The sequence below is a fragment of the Python bivittatus genome, unplaced genomic scaffold, assembly GCF_059951505.1.
Source record: "Python bivittatus isolate LINGU-HERP-01145 unplaced genomic scaffold, Pbiv_v1 ctg000220_np1212, whole genome shotgun sequence".
NCBI lineage: Eukaryota > Metazoa > Chordata > Lepidosauria > Squamata > Pythonidae > Python > Python bivittatus.
Window position 1 is genome coordinate 3856794 of NW_028277048.1, and position 17689 is coordinate 3874482.

At 40.6% G+C, this 17689-nt stretch overlaps 1 protein-coding gene across 1 annotated transcript in view; it reads left to right on the forward strand.

Moving 5' to 3' along the window:
• Positions 1–1817: 1817 nt before the first annotated feature.
• LOC103067524 (mitochondrial adenyl nucleotide antiporter SLC25A23) overlaps positions 1818–17689 on the forward strand; it is a 41607-nt gene continuing 25735 nt past the window's right edge. Inside the window, exons 1-2 of the mRNA XM_007423889.4 lie at positions 1818–2192; positions 11118–11244. Coding sequence (XP_007423951.2) covers positions 1995–2192; positions 11118–11244 — 325 coding nt within the window. The 5' untranslated portion in view covers positions 1818–1994. The remainder of the gene's footprint in view (positions 2193–11117; positions 11245–17689) is intronic.

A 17689-nucleotide genomic window follows, 5' to 3' on the forward strand; every position in this document is an offset into this window, starting at 1 on the left:
GATTTAGTGCAAATTGTACAATGATAACAGGGCATGTTTAATTGCATGCTTGTTTAATTGCAATAACTCAAAATTGAGTTATTGCAAGGCTACCACATGTGCAGTTGAGGTTACCTGATTACTGATGGGGTTTTAGACGCTGCGACTTCAGTCTGCACTTGTTTATCTTCGTGTATGCAAAATGGACCAACGAAAGATTCCTCCAGATAAAAACACTACAAGTACAGAAAAGAAGAGGCTTGTTACATTAGAGCAGTGTTACCTTGGCAACTTTAAGACGTGTGGGCTTCAACTCCCAGAATTCCCCAGCCAGCTTGGCTGGCTGGGGAATTCTGGGAGTTGAAGCCCACACGTCTTAAAGTTGCCAAGGTTGAGAAACACTGCCTTAGAGTAAAAATTTGATGTGATCGAACAACATAGCAACTCTAAAATAGGACATGATGTCAGAATGCCTGAATCTATAGTACAATTTGTTTGTTTTCATTTTGCTTTCTATAACTACTCTTTGTTAACCATCGATTTAAAATATAAGTATATTCTTGCTTTCCGTTATGGTAGTATTTTATTACTGAACATATCAAAACTTACGTTTAAAAATGTTCGTTGCCTATTTCCATCAAGCTTGGACCAATTACATTTTACGCATCAGTTTAACTTCAAATAGCACGAAAGTGAATAATGCAACCACTTCATGGGATTCATTATCTGGCCTAATTGAGACCTAGCTGTACTGTATTATTTTTATTGAAACGGGCTTAGCTGTCTAAGATGAGTTCAGGAATGCCACCAGGATGGTGGGATGCGTGCAAAAGGGCATTTGAGATCAGGCAATATGTCGGCAGCAGTTAAAACCCGCATAAACAGGCGTCCCAGACGAAAAGCTGAAACAACAAATGGTAAAAAAATATAACAGGGCTCCCACCAGCAAATCACAGTGCATTAATCCCAGGCCTGGGAACAGCACAGGAAGACTGCCATTCTCTTTCTAAGTAGCCTGGGGCTTTTCTGAAATATGCCCGCAAGGAACTTTAAATGGTGCCACTCAGATATGGCCGGTAGCCAACCCTAGTGGCGGGGCAGGGACCAGGTTTCATCTGTAGATGTGAGGAAGTATTTTCACTCCATAGAGAAGGAGTTCACACGTGGCACCACACCAGAACATGGTTTACTGCTTCTTTGGTGTTTACAGCAGTGTGTTGAATAAATCCGTTTTTACACTGATGGCTCGACATTTTGTATGAACTATGGCTTAGTCAACAAACCATGGGGTAGCTCTACTGAGAACAGAGCCATCAACTGCTTCCAGGGCAGGGGCTAGTTGAAACGTGGGCAACCCAACTCCTGGTGTTCCTCACAATATTGTTCAGTCTTTCCACAATCTCGCAAAGCGAATAGTTCTCCCCGCCCCCTCCCCCGGGTTACAGATCTTGAGCTTTAGCGCGCAACGCTAAAGAGTAAACTTCCCACGCAGAAAGTCCCAGGTTGAAATCCCAGCGTTACGTTCACAAGTACGAGAGGACGAGCGGGCGGGGGTAAAGGCGCGTTTTTCTTCCTCCTCGCCGAGGCGGCGACATTCAAACCGGAGAAAAGACTTCCTGCTAAGTTTCTCAGCCAGTAAGGCTCATTGCACGGCCCTTCCACTTAAACTGAAGAAGATCCGACCGCGGGAGCCTGATCATTGTTTGATCCCGGGATCTTCTACGTGCTACCTTCCTCCTCCAACCTGAGGAACGCTTTGCTATCATTGCAGAGAGCTTCTTTTTTATTTTAAGGGGAGGAGGAAACGGCTGTGGGAGGCGACGTTAACCAGCGCATTGTTAAATGCCCTTGTGCGGGAGGGTGGGACTGATTTTGCAAAGCGAGGCTGAGAGAGAGAGGGCGTGCAGGGGCCAACGACGCTATGGAGCCCGGCCCGGGCTACGCGGCAAGTAGTCGACCGCTGCGCTGCCTCTGATGCCGCCCTTCGCGGGGATCTAGTGGAGAGAGCAAGTGCCATGCTAGAGCCCCACGAAGGGTCTGGGCCCCGGCAGCAGGTGCCCCTCCAGGAGGGCTCCCGCGATCCCGAGCGGCACCAGCGCTGGGCCAGCCTCTTCGAGCAGCTAGACACCAACAAGGATGGGCGAGTGGACATCAACGAGCTCCGCGAGGGCCTGGCGCGAATGGGCATGGAGGCCGGCTCCCAAGCCGAGCAGGTGAGTGGAGGGAGGCAGGCTGGACAGAGCACCGTCCGGCGGTAGATAAGCAGCCTGCAGCTAAGCAAGGGGGAAACTGAGGCACAGACGGGGCTCGGCAGGCGATGGGATTATGCGAGCCAGATTCTGGGCGCGCCAGGCTCCATCCGCTGCTATCTCTGTTGCAGAATTGGATCTGCAGCCCCCTCCCCCAGCTCCCCAGAACCGCCCCTGAGCTCGGCTTCCCTTCCTCTCGTTTCGGTTTCCTTGAAGCTGCAAGGGCGGCGCCTGTGCCCAAAGGGAGCGTGCGGGGAGCTCGCTCGCCCCGTTGGGGCCTGGTTCCGCGCGTGGGTGCTGGAGAAGGACCTCTTCGAGCGCGCGCAGCCCCCCTGAAGGGAAGCCGTAGAATCCTCTCTCGCGCGCGCGATCCCTGCATAATAGGAAGGCTTTGCTTATGAGTCACTCTGGGGCTAGAAAAGCCCTCGGCCCCTTCCATAATCGGGAGAGACGAGTAGAGTAGCAAAGAGAAGTAGCACGTGAATTATGGAAGGGTAAGGTGCTTAGTAATTAAATAGGCCCGTCTTCTGAGAGGAAGCTCTCCAGGGGGGCCGGCTCTGAAGGAGGACAGAACTCCCCTAGGTTTTCACCACGTTTTAGAAGGGGGAATTTGGATAGCTTCAGCTTTTCGCCCGAGCCTGACCCGTGATAAAGCCCACCTCTGTACTATACAGAAGTCCTCTCTTCCTTTCTGCCTGGTCACCCTGAGAAATACATGCTGGGGCATAGGCATGTTGGTGCAACTGAGATATTGTAGGGAGTTTCTATTTGGGTCCTCAGGTCAGATCTGAGAGTAGTTGCATTAGTAAAAGATCTCTGCTGTAAAATGTAAAATCAAGTAAGTCCAGCCGGCTCCTCATGCTAAGAGTTAGGAGCAGGGCTTTCGGATTCAGCTACTGTTGGCTTTGAACAGGCGCGCTGGGCTGTCCTGGGCAGACTTTACAGCAACAGCAGTGTTACTCCAAAACCAGTAAGGCGAGTTGTGACACTTAAATAGAAGTATTAAAAGTATAAGCTGCTGTGGATTAGAGCCCACTTCAGCCAAAGCATTAAATGTTTTCCCAGTTTGCAGCTGTGAACTGTGAATGTAGAGGAAAAAGCTAAGCAGTGGGGCCAGTAGCAGTGAAATCCAAGTAGTGTTGTTCACTTAAAATCTCTGCAAATCAGCACACTAATGACATGCATGGCTTTTCTGGCTGCGGAGGGCAGTAATGAAAATTCGTAGTCCTCTGCAAGCACATGCTGAAAATTATAGCCCAGTTAATCTAAAAGGCAAGGGAAAGGTTGTTTGGATACCTCCATTCACCAGTTTAGTGGTGATTTTAGGTAACTTACCATTATTGCATTAATATTGAGAGCTGTGGGAAGGGGGAATATAAGGGCTATTCTCCTGCATCTGACCTCCTTGGAACAGTGCACGTATTCTGAGATCCTTGCCTTTCCCCAGTGGCTGTTTTACAAGTTGCTCCCTTCTGGAGTCCTTAAGGGATCATATTCACTCTTTGCAAATTCATAACAAAATACATGAAAGCACCCCTGTAGGCAATTAAGCAGCTGCAGGAGAAGCTGTCTTTAGCAGTGCTGCAAGGAATCCACTGAAAAGGGGCAAAGTGAGGACAGAGGTATGAAAGCATCATTACACTGGAAGAGCATCTGTGAGTCTTCATAGGGGAAAAAATACTAAACTTGGTGCTGTTGCATATCTTCAAAGGTGAGCAAAACACCATTCAGGGTTAGCACTTGTCAAATGAGTGGATAAGAATGCTCAACAGTTTTCACCCTGGACAGTTTCACAGTTTTGTCTCAGCTTGTACAGAGTGCTACCGACACGTTCTTTGGCTGATCTGCAGTAGCCCTGTTTGCTTGATTATTGACTAGGTTTACTTATTTTGATGGTAGTTTGTTGAATATGCTTCTGTGGCTGATTTCATTCATACCATTAAGCCATAAAATGTGATTTGCAGAACACAATAGCTTGATTCATGTTCTTTTTTTAGTTTGGGTTTAGCATGTTACAGAAATGCAGTTATTAGGCTTGTAAATAATATATTATGGCTTAGTGTGTTGTGGCTGCCCAGCTAATTGTGCTTTATTCAATAAACCATATCGTGTAAATCAAATCACAGTTTTGTGCATTTTTCTTCTGGAGTTTTTTTTTCCCCAGTTCTGCTTATCAGATGCCTAGATGACACACAAATGGGAATGATTACAAATCCTGCAGATGAGAGAGAGGTTGATATCTTTTTTTTAAACTAGTCTCAGTCCTGATACCGTGGTAGGAGACAACAAAATGGCATTCCACGGAAACTGCTTTGAAGCTATACTGCTATTGGACAGTTCATATTCTTTATTTTGAATCCAGTATTAAAAGTGGGTTGCCAAGGAAACTACTGGCTTAAAAAAGAAAGAAGACAGTCCTAACTAAATATGCTAATGCGACCAGTGCCTAGATTTAGTGAATTCTCTGAAGTAAAAGAAAGTCAATTAATAAAATGTGGCAGATAGGATAAAATCAGAAGCTTCTTTTTCATTTTTAAAATGGACAGTTAGATGGATTCTGGACCCAAGAATGCAGCTATAGCTGGATGTGAAAAACTCTTTAGTTTTCTCAGTAAAATTCACAAAGTAGTCCTAAGAGTGTTTGTTTCTGCAGACTAATAGGTCAGTTTGGATGCTAGTTCAATTAAACTCAGTGGGATTTACTTCCAGGTAAATGTGTGTAGGATTATAACCTTAAAAAACTTCGTAGAGGAGAGGGTTTAAATTCAGTGTTCTGGTGAATTTACGGACACATCTACATAGTTTTCCAAAATAACAGTCTCATGGGATAGAGAGAATTTTGTTAAAACTTTGTCCTTATTAAGCATTGTATCTTTGATGACTTGCTAACAACGTGGAAAGGGAATTTAATCTGCTAGAAAGGGCAAGGAATGTTAATACTGTAATGCTTATCCTCAGCATGCATTCAAATAACTACAGAAGGGGTGTTCAGGATGAGCCAGATGTTCCCCGGATCTCATGTTGTTAGCTCTGAAACATTTTGTGCAATGTTCATGGAGTGTATCTGCACACAAATATGTACTTTTCAGCATACATTCTGTTCTTCGATGCATTGTTGCTGTCAGTGCAGTTAAGTGTTGGCTTAGTTTGCAAGTCGAATTAATTAATGAGAAGACTCATATCCAAAAGGTACATTATGATTTAGCTCTTCTGTATTAGACGCACCAAAGAGGTGGAGGCAGCCTTACAGACTTTAGTACAGCCTTCTCAGCCTCTGGACCAGTGCTTCTTAAACTTTTTCCTCTAAGGACCCCTTCCCACTTTTAAAAATTATGGGACACTCCAAAAGAGCCTTTATTTGCGTGGGTGACATTTGCTATATTAAAAATTAAAATCGATGCATTTATAGAATATTTGTAAAAATAACGTTAAACCCATTAGATATTATACAAGTAAAATATTTTTCATTAAAAAATCCCTGTATTTTTTTTAACAAATAAAAATAATAGAGGAGTGGCATTATTTTAAATTTTTGCAAATATTTTCAATATCTGGCAAATGATTTTGATTTCACGGACCCCTGAGAAACACTGCTCTAGACCTACGGGGACAACTGTTGATGAGAAATCCCATCTGGGATAGCTTCTGGGAGTTATCGTTTGCTGATGTTGGAGCTACTGCTACCTCCTTCATCTGTCCCTTCATTCTGTTAGGACCACCATGCTTGCTTTATCATCTTAAGACCGACATACCTAACACACCACTTACATTTTTCTCATTTTAAGCAAAAGCTTTGCAGAATGGTACACTTGTAAAGCTCTCCACTCTAAAAAAAACTAGGAAGGCGCTCTCTGCATAATCATCTTGCAAAGCTCATTATCATGGTGCTATTCCCTTTCAAGAAGTCCATGTTCCTCCTTCCCTCAGTGGTATTTTATTTATTTATTTATACTTCAAATTTGGACACCACCCATCTCACGAGGAAGTCACATTCTGTTGTCTATTTGGGTCTTTTGGCCATAATAAACATTAAATACACCTTGGCATATGAAGCAAAATTGAATAGGCCTATTAGGGAAGGGACAGCCAATATTAACTCAGCATCCCACTACAAGTTATGGTGGAGTGGAACATCACTTTGACTAATGGCCATTGTGGTTATTGTGCCAGTGTTTGATCTCAGATCCAGTTGTGTCACTGCCAGGCTTGGTTCAGTGACTGCAGGAAAGACATCTTGCCTTCACACCACCTGAGCTATAATGTGGCTCGGTTTGGGCTCAGCATGTTGTATAATCCCAACTTTGGGGATTTGTAAGCCATGGTTTATGACTTAATGTGCTTTGTGAACTAAGCCAACAAGCAATGTCTTGGTGTGAGATGTGATCTCAGACTTTTCTCATTCATCTAAAATACGCTCAGCCAGATAATTGGATGTATGCTAGACTGTGGGCATCAGAAAAAGAGAATCCATTCAAAAATTGGGAATAGCTTGAGGGAAGTCAGGCACTCAACTTGCAAGCTCTTCAGTCATTAGTGCGTTTCACAGCTTGTTTAAACCATGTGGCATTGAGCTATTTTCATACTTCTGTGTTTACATTCCTTTGATTTGTCTGGCTCCTTTTCCTGCTTAGGCTGGTCATGTGAGTGCACTGGAAGTATGTGAGAACACCATCCTGCTGTTCAAGCCAAAAGAATTGGAAGTAAAGACTCTAGGTTGTTTGCTTTATTTACAAAATGGAGTAAAGTAGGCATACTGTTTGCCTTTGAACTTCCTGCCCATTTGCTTTGGGGCAGATGCAACCTTCATCTTCTTTGGTTTTCTCTTTGGAAACTGGTCCTGACCCATCTGAGCAATGTCTGGCTTTCTTAAGCACTCCAACTTTATGAATCATAGATATTACCCATCTGGAGTAAGACCAAAAATGATTTAGCCAAGTAAGACAGAACTGGAGCTGGCATCATGCCAACTGCTTATACCTGGGAAATTGGTCATTTGCATAATAGCTGAATAGGGTTGGTAGAAGAGGAAGGTTGTCAAGCTGATGAAAAGGCAAGGCATGGAATATTAAAAGGAAGAGTATTTTTATGGCTACTACTGGGTGAATAAAGAAGGCATGAACTATTGGGGTTATGTGTGCAGAGTGGAAATCACCGCATCCAGGATGTTGCAATTATTACAGGAAAAATCAAATAAGGACAATAAATGGTAGACACCCCCCCCACCCCCAGTATCCAGGAAAAGCCATGATTCCAGTAAACAGACACTTGCTGTGAATATATTAAATGTTTAATGGGCTGGTATTTGGTGAGAGAAACAAATCCCTGGTGGTCCTCAGTTTCTACCTCTTAATTCATTCTTAGTTCTTTTCTTTAGATGGCATCACCTGAACTTTCCTGGCAGTCATGAATGTGATAGTGATTGCTCTATCACCTCACACCCAAGTAGGAGGTAGGGGGCTGTTATAATCATATAAACTGCCAGCCCTGTTCAAAAAGCAATTTATGGAAGCTATCTTATTCTGCAGCAAGAGCTGCAGATTAGATAAAGTTGTGTGTTTTCTTAGTTTGATCAGTTCAAAAAATACTATTGCATTTTAACAATTTGGGCAAGGAGGGGCTGTTAATTCCATCTTCATTCTCACCTATGCATTTATCCTCAGATGAAGAGAAAACCTTGGAGAGGCAATTTTTTTTTTTAAATAATACCTGGCTCCCCCTGTCCATGTGTTTATATTCGCAAACATAATGTGTTCATGAATAAAGCTGTGGTGAAAGTACAGAATATTCTGCAACATTTTGAGCTGTCTAAAACTAGAAATTACTTCATGTCACTTCTTCTGTCTTCAAGCTCACCACAGCAGAAGTTGTCCTTGTTGTCTGACTTGGTAGTCCTGCACATAGCCTGCAGTTTGGCCCTGTCCAACTGAATGACTTTGCAGCTCAGGTTACACTTACGCTTCTTGGAGCAATGATGGATGAACACGTTGCAAATTAGAGTGAGAACTAAAGTTATGCTAACTAGCTTGTGAGCAAAGATGGTACCTCCCCAAGAATTTCTGTTTCCTCTCAGGTGAGATCCTCATCCCCAGGACATTCCCTCCTTATTGCAGGCCTCCCCATCACCTCTGTGATCTCCCATAGGAGACAGAGAAAGAGATACCATATTCTTCCCAGTGAAGCCATCCCCTGCCCTCAGGCAAATGAGTGGTGGGTAACCATGTGTTTGGACTGTACAGTTTCAGGCTGCAGATGTACAAAGAGGGGTTGTGTCATAAAATGCTCCCCTTACACAAAAGCAATGATGTCAGGAAGAAAGATTCTAGCCTAGCCTTCTTCCTGATGTCTTTTACATACAGACTACTACAAGTGGTGCCTAAAAGATGAAGCTATGAATCAGGAAGTTCCTAGGACAAGTGTCACCTCTGTGGTGAAATCACTTGGCAGCATTAAGGAAATTGTTATTTCTCCAACTTCATTTGCTAAATAGGGCCAAAAGTACTTATTTCCTTTGCAGGTCAGCCATAGGGACTATAATTAGGTATTACACGTGGAGCATTTCAAACATTTTGTAAGACTAAATAAATGTCATATGTAGTGGACACAATAATTTACTGTAGGGTGCTTGGTTTGTGAACTTGTAGCATCTGTACATTTTCTCTCAGGGATATAAATATATTCTTACAGTGAAATATAGGCATGCACCCCCAGTACAAACCTTTTTTTAGTAAAAAACTTTATAGAAAGTACAATTAAAATACAAAACAGAGTGTACAGCAAAGAAAGGATAGAACTAAAAGAAAAAAGACAAAAACTAAAATAGTGAGAATAGATAGAAAAATGAAACAGAAAGTGAATTCCGACTATCTCCAATACAGATATAGATTCAAATTGAAAGAAAATTAATCTCTTACCACTAATTAATCCAAATTCTCATTATTTCTATCAACACAAACCATCTAATCATTAAAACCCACAATCAGAGCCTCATTTTTTCCCCACATAAGCACATAATCTAGGTTGCCATGAGGAGACAAATTTAGAAACAGTATTATCTCTTATTAATGCTGTTAACTTCGCCATTTGAACCAAATCCATTAATTTAATGATCCACTCTTCCACTGTAGGTATTTGTGGATCCTTCCATCTTTGTGCATATAACAGCCTTGCAGCTGTGATCATATACAAAAGCAAAGTTCCATGTTGTTTCTCCAGTCCTTTCTCCATCAAACCCAATAAAAACAGTTCTGGGTTTTTTTGGAATGCTCACTTTAAGAATCTTTTGAATAGCAGTACATATCTGATCCCAAAATTTTTTGGCCTTTTCACAGGTCCACCAAAGATGATAAAAGGTTCCTTCACCTTGCAAACATTTCCAACAAACATTTGTTACACCAGCATACATTTTTGATAATTTATCAGGAGTTAAGTACCAACGATACATAATTTTATAAACATTTTCTTTTAAATTATAATTCAATGTAAATTTCAAACCTTTATTCCACATATTTTCCCATTGTTCCAACATAATATTGTATCCAAAGTTTTTAGCCCATTTGATCATGCATTCCTTGACTTGTTCATCTTCTAAATTCATCTGTAACAATATCTTATACATTTTAGCAATAACATGTTCATCATTTGTACAAAGTTGAATATCAAAATTAGTTGTTTCATTAGCAAACCTATAATTCTTTTTGTCCAGCTTAAAACGTTCAAACCATTGCAAATGAGTAAACCAATGGCATATAAAACCTTCTAACTCTAACTGTTCTCTTGTTTTAAAGCTTGGTTCACCCTCCTCAAAATTTAACAAGTCTTTATATTTTAACCACTTCATTTCTCCCACATTTTCTCTTCTAGTAAATGCTTCCTGAGGTGATAACCACAAAGGTATATTTGGAGACAATCTCACCTTATATTTATTCCAGATCTGCAGTAAAGCATTCCTAACATAGTGGTTTTTTAAATCCTTATTAACTTTATCATACCACAGATAGGCATGCCACCTGAATCTTAGTTCATGACCTTCAAGTTGTAATAATTTTTTTTTCTCGAAGGTTATCTAATCCTTCATCCAAAGCAAACAGGCATCAAAATACAATTTTAAATTAGGCAGACCCAAACCTCCTTGTTCCTTGGCATCTTGTAACAATTTATATTTCTCAGTTTTTTACCTTGCCAAATAAACTTGGAAATTTCTTTCTGCCGCTGTTTAAATGGTAAATCTGTAGTCAAAATCGATATAGTCTGAAAAAGAAACAAAACATTCATTTTAATCACAGAAATTCTCCCCATGAGAGACAGTTGTAATTTTTCCCATCTTACCAAATCTTTTTTCACTTCATTCCAAATTTTACCATAGTTATTCTGGAACAACACACTATTTTTAGTTGACAAAATCACCCCCAGATATCTCACCTTTTTTTCAATCCTAAAGCCCATCTTACTCATCAGCAGATCTTGATTAGGCAGGGTCATATTTTTAATTAACATTAAAAACAGTACAAATCACAAAGGATGTGAAAGATGTAGACAGATGATATCTACACTCAAATATACACATATACACCCTGACAACTCTTGCACAGGGTAAGGTATGCATATCTGTTGCAATAAGAGAAGTGGACTGTGTAATCCAACTTTTACCAACTTGGTATTCTCCAGATATGTTAGACCTACTTTCCAGTTGCGCTGCCTATGAAACATGAGAATTGTAGTTCATTATATCACCAGGGCCCTATAGTGGGAAAATGTACATTAAAACAGCCACATAGATATTTACTTTCCTCATGCAGTACCTGAAAGATGTTTTGAATGGTAACATTGACTTTTGTGACCTGCAGTTCTTCAACCACTTTCTAAAACTCACTTTGCTTCCACTTCTCGTAGGATATCTTACGGGAGGGTGATACAGACCATGATGGAGAGCTCAACTTTGAGGAATTTGCTCAGTACCTACAGGAGCGTGAACGGAAGTTGTTGCTGATGTTTCACAGCCTGGATCGCAACAATGATGGTATGAAACTCCCCCAAATGTTAGTATGACTTCTGTTTGGCCTGAACCTAAAGTGGAGTCAGCATTTCTTTAGAATCATCTCCAGCTTAACTGACATGTAGTGTTTGGTTTATAATCATGCCAGTTTGGTCTTTTCTTCATTTTTCTTTCCTATAACAGTGTGGGTCACAGACCCATTAACAAAACCCTTGCACCTGCCTTTTAAAAATGCCTTTCAAAATAGCAAGGAATATTTCACGTATACTTATTCTCCATTATTTGAGCAAGACCAAAATTTAAAAAAACAAAGCCTTCCTTCCAGACTTACAGGCTGGGATCATACAGTATTTAAAGCCAGAATGTAGGTTGTCTGATTTTGGTTTAGTATGTTGTGTGAACCCAGTCATTGTGGCTTATTCAAGAAATCATGATTAGGGCAAGCTACAGGCTAGCATGATGTAGTAACCTAGTCATACTGTGGTTTGCCAAACTCATGAACACCTTAACTCATGTTATATAATCTCCTTCCATGTCACATTTGCCCAGAAATAACATATTTCTATATCTTCTTCACTGGGAATAAAGGAAGGCCAGATATCTTCTTTTTTCTTTGATGCATCTCTAGCCCCGTCTCTTTGGGACTTTGTTGCTGTGAAGGTAGAGATCCAGGGCATAAGAGACTCAGTTTCTGTTCTTCTCTTCTTTTCTTTTCCTGAATTGGGTTCCAAGAGCCAGGAAGTGCCTGCTCTGTTTTGCTTCCTTAAGAAAGGATGCCTGGTTAACTTCTCCTAGACAGTTCTACGATGCAGTCCAGGCATGGTTTGCTTCTTGCTCCTTATAGTCTTGGCTCCAAGAAGTCATGTCATGTTCCCAGCTCCTTCCAACGTGTACCTGGCAATTGCAAACCCTTTCAGCTGGCTCTTCTTCCCAGCTGCTTTGTGTTCCTTACACAAGCAGCCGCATGCCAGACTTTTCCTACTGCTGCCTGTCTTCTCCTTCTGGTCTAGTTGGATGCCATGCAGCCTGTCTCTTTTGTTATCAGGCAGGGTGCTGTTGTAGGGCAGTCTGAGATGATCAATCCAGGTTTAACTAAGCATTACTTGACTTAGCAATATATGTTGTACCTGGCCATGAAATCACAGGATGTTGTTCTCGCCTCTCCTGCTCATTTCTCTCCAATTCAAATGCCAGGCAAAGCATTTTTGAAGTAGGATATGTTGCTGGGCTCATCATCCACATATAATGAGCCCATGGGTTCCACACTGCTACATCTGTCACTTCTATCCACAGAAGAATCCCCCCAAAACCCAAGCTGATGAAAAAGAAAAGAGACAACCCCAGATTATTAAAATGTGCAATTGAAAAACCTTTCCTTTCTCTATGGCTTTCCTAGTTACAAAACTATTTTGTGTTTTGCCAAGCAAGTTGTTTCTCCAAACATACAAAGCAGAAATAAATCCCACTGAGCACAGCAGCACTTACCGCTAAGTTAACATTTGTAGGATCTGGCAGTGTGGTTGCATAATACATCCTATTCATCTATTTTTGAATCTGAAGATGTTTCTGAGCTGGATAGAGACATGCTGTTATTATTTTGCAAGAGTTGCATTTTTTTCTTTAAAGGAGATATGGAAGCGAATCTGACAAACAGCTTGTCAAATTCCACTTTGGCCTTTCCTTCTCCTTTTGAAGAAAGAATATTTGGAAATAGTGAACCAATGTGGAGATGGGTGAGGATGCCAAAGCTCTGTAGTTTTCTAGCCATATTTGAAACTGAGTAATAAAAAAAGCAAGTCTGAAACTATCGGGTAACTTTCTTAGCTGGCCCGTGAAAGTGACTAGGGAGAAAAAGAAAAAGGGAAGGTTCAGTGTGAAATTGTCCAGATTAGTTTCTCCAACTGCTTTCAAGTTGGAATATCTGGTCAGAATGTCCCAAACCAGACTGTTAAAGGCTCTGCTAAAAGAATATGTTGCTAAAGGGTGAGAATCAAGGCTCTAGGTGATTCTTCATGACACATTCTTTCTATATTGCTGTTATGAAGTGCAGATTTGAATCCCTTTTTGAAGTCCTTGTCAGTCAGCCCTGGGGATTATGTAGTTCCTGCTTCATAAGGGTCCTCCCCACTGGCTTGCAAATGTATTCTCTGCCCTTTGTGTTTTCATTAAACGCCTTCAACTCAAGCTGCAGCCTTATTTCCAGGTCTTTCTGCCATGTCTTTGAACTGCTGCCTAATCTGCAAACATTAAGCAGGTGCACTTTTTCCTAGCATCAAAATAAAACAAGGGGAGGGGCACGGGAGAAAGGCCAATATAAAAAACAGTTTCTTTATCAACCCTCTTTAGAAGCTTAATGCTGGAGATTTAAAGCTGATAGTTAGAAATGCAGATTGCTGAGGAATGTTTGGGAGAAGTAGCCTGCTCAAATAGGCTCCAGGGTCCAACAGATTGGGAGTGAATCAAGAGGTTTCAGCCAGGTCTCCGCAGCCTGCATCTAGTGCAATCCATGCGAAAATATGCATGTTCTGTTCTGACCTGGTCCCTCTCAGCTACTGCTGGAGAGTCGTGCCTGTTCTTCTTTGTAACATTCTGTCTCCCTGGCCACAGCCAAGTTATATCTGAAGGTCCTTTGCTTTCGTGAGCAACCAGCTTCTCTGGCCAACAGGTCTGTCCTGAGTTGTGAGGAGTCCTCTGAAGGACAGAAAGCACAGATGGACAATTTTCTCACATTCTCAAAACCAGATAATGACTTAGTGGAAAGTGGGAACCCAACCTCGGCAGTGGCTTGGTGCGTTGGGTAAAACCAGCCATTTACACTTTGTTCAGTAAACTATGATTTAGCATACCAGAGCTTAGTGTGATGTGTGAGCCAGATCCATAACAATCTGTTCCTTTTAAAAGGACTGAACTAGAAAAAGGACAAAAAAGTCTGTTGCTTCAGTTCTGCTGGTTGTTCAGTGTCTTTTCTCATGTGCTTTTCCTCTGGGGCCAGAAATAAGCATTGCAGCCCACAGAGAAGGATAAGAGGTTGGCCCCTTGGTCAACGGAGCCAGAGGCAAAAGAAACACCATTTGGAGACAGCAGAATTGGTGGAATTTGGGAAGACTGTTCTTCTACTAGACTTGAGTTTCTCACAATAATATAGACTAGTGTTTCTCAACCTCAGCAACTTTAAGATGTGAGGACTTCAACTCCCAGAATCCCCTAGCCAGCATGCTGGCTGTGGAATTCTGGGAGATGAAGTCCACACACCTTAAAAGTTGCCAAGGTAGAGAAACACTGCTGTAGACACACAAAGGCAGCCAATTGGTTTTTCTGAGGTAATTTGGAAAATATTGGCATCCAGTTCCATCTCCTTGTCCTCTCTTCTAAAACAGATGATGAAGGTTTGGAACCCAGGCAGTAATCCCCCTCTCTGATGAAACTGTGCTCTTTCTCTAACTCAAGCTAATAATAGTCACCTTGATGATGATTCTGAATGATGCTATCAGCCTGTTTCACACAGAGGTTTGTTTCTGGCCCAAATTCCAGTGGAGATCATTAAGGGCCTTACTTGATCTCAGACTGTAATTTGCTGCTTGCTGTTTAGTTTGGTTGAAAGAATGGGTGTTGCTGAAAAATAGCAGATTATTGAACTTGGAAGGGCACAAATTGAGATTTGGGTGGCCCAGCTATCTATGGTATGATAAAGTTAAGGTTAATGTAGATTTTAAAAACCCTTTATTAGACAAGCCATTCTGAGAATTTGGAATAGATATAAACCTACATCGTGTCTGAAAACACCCTTATGGTTATCTCTACAAGAAGCATTTTATAGGAAAGAAATGTTAACCAGGCAGAAATGGTTAACTTATGGCAACATCCTTGATATTCACTAGGGAGAATTTAAAATAAAATCAAGAGAGGATTTGATATCAGAAGAATATACAGTGGTACCTCAGTTCACGAACTTAATTCGTTCCGTGACTGGTCGCGAACCGAATTGGTTGTGAACTGAATCAAATTTTCCCATAAGGTTCAATGTAAATACGGTTAATCCGTTCTGACCCCTCCGACTCTGGTCGCCAACCAATTTTGGTCGCAACCTGAATCAAATTTCCCCATAAGGTTCAATGTAATTACGGTTAATCCGTTCTGAACCATATGTTTTTTTTTTTAAAACTGCAAAAATATGACACAAAGTACAGCACGAAGAGAGAGAATGCTAACCTTGCTCGACGTGACTTCTGGCATGGAGGACAGGAAGGCGGGTGGGGAGGCGGATATTGCTTGGAGGGAGAGTCCCCCTCCCTACAGGAAGCCACGACCACGTGTCAGAGCAGGGAAAATGGCCGTGGATCCTGTTCGTAACCCGATCCGGCGTTCGCGAGCGGAGGCAAAATTTTGCGGCCGGAGCTGTTCGTGAACTGAATTGTTCGTGAACAGAAGCGTTCGTGAACCGAGGTACCACTGTATATGTCAATGGTTTTCTTGTAGAAAGATTTAAAGTTGATAAAAGGACATATGGTTTTGAATGAAATAAAACTGTTTTTGAAACTGAATTGTGCACTAACAATAAATATCTTATCACTAAAATGCATAAGCTTTTGTTGAAATTTGAAACAAGATGAACAAGCTAAAGACTCTATGATAAAATGGGCTAAAAATTTTGGATATAATATACAAATGGAACAATGGGAAATATGTGGATGAAAGAGTTAAAATTTACATTGCGCTACAATCTGAAAGAGAATTTTTATAAAATAATGTATCAATGGTGTTTGTCATAGGAAAGATTGTCAAAAATATATAAAGGGACTTCAAATATATGTTGGAAATGCAAACAGTAAGAAGGGACTTTCTATCATCTTTGGTGGACATGTAATAAAGCTAAAAAATTTTGGACTCAAATACATATATTAATTCAGAAGATTTTAAAGGTTAATATACAATCGAAACCAGAGACATGTCTTTTGGGACTGATGGATAAACAATTGGAAAAAGCTCATGGACTTTTGTTTTTATATATGATAACTGCAGCTAAACATTTACATGCTCAAAGGTGGAAAGATATGATATTACCTACAATGGAAAGATGAATGGTGAAGTTGATGGAGTTAGCTGAGATGGTGAAATTGACAGCTTTGCTTAGAGAAAAAATATCAATTAACTTTAATGCTAATTGGAAGCCCCTTTTGGACTTTTTTTGGAAAACAAAATTATGATATATGGATTTGATGACTAGTAAAACTAATATACTATGCAAAAATGTATCTTAAGATGTAGTTTTAGAGTAAGAGATTATTTTATGTTTCATTTATATCTGCTGTATAAGAAGTCGGAAGTCATTATTTTTGTATTTCTGTTTTCCTTTTCCTTTTCTGTTTTTCAGCACTTTGTTTTCTTTCTCTACCTCTACCTCTAGCTTTCTTTCTATTCTTTTCCTTGATTATTAGTTAGTGTTTTTATCTTTCTGCTTTTTAAAATTTAATGAAGCTATTATTTAAAAAAAAGATCATTAAGGGCCATTAACTGGCTATCATTCCACCCCGTCCAGCAGCAATTCAGGATTCTCCCTTGTGTTAGCACGCAGAGAAGGAGGCAATATTCTCAGCCTTTTCTTTCTCCTATTAAGAGAGCTGGCTTGTGTGGGAGCAGCTGTGGGCTGAAAAATGCCAGAGAAGGCAATCTGGTTCCAAAAATACCATGGGATGTGTGGTATTACTTGTTTTTAAACATAATAATGCACACAAACAAAATATCCCACTGGATGTAAACGTAGACTTAGCAACCATCATTCCACCTTTCATTGTTTCCAAGAATTAATGCAAGCATGTCCTGGCTGAGCTTGCTAAGGTTCAACTGTGCAAAACTTGCTGGATGTTCTCCAGTGCTGAATCTAAGCACCTTTCAGACTAATATCAGATATTTTTATTAGGGTTGCAGCATTTAAGTGATTAACTATTTTTAAGATGACATTAAGCAAATATCTTCATCTATGTAATATCATTAGGCTGATTTTTTTAAAAAAATATTATTTTCAATAGCTTATATATGCAGATGACAGTAGATATGGCATTTCTTCAGTACATAGGAGGAATGCTTCTTCTCAGATGATCCCTGCTAGACCATATATGTGCACATTCAAAAATAATATTCTTCTTGGTAAAAAAATAGTTGAGGCCTCTGCAATTTCATTGGTAGATTAATTAACTGATGTGTTTAAATCAGTTACAATTTATTTTAATTATATTCAAGTTGGCTTTTAGAAACCAGGACTGAGGTAGGTTGAATAATAGATTATTATCTGCCCTGAGCCTTGGAATAAGCAGAGCTTATAAATCCAGAAATAGGAGATCTGCAGGACTGAGTCAGGATTCTAAATTCATATGGGTGGCCAGTTTTACATCCCTGGGAAAAAACCATATGGAATATGATGATTTGCATAAAAGTGCGATATGCTAATTGAAAGAGGGAGAGAGACTAGGGC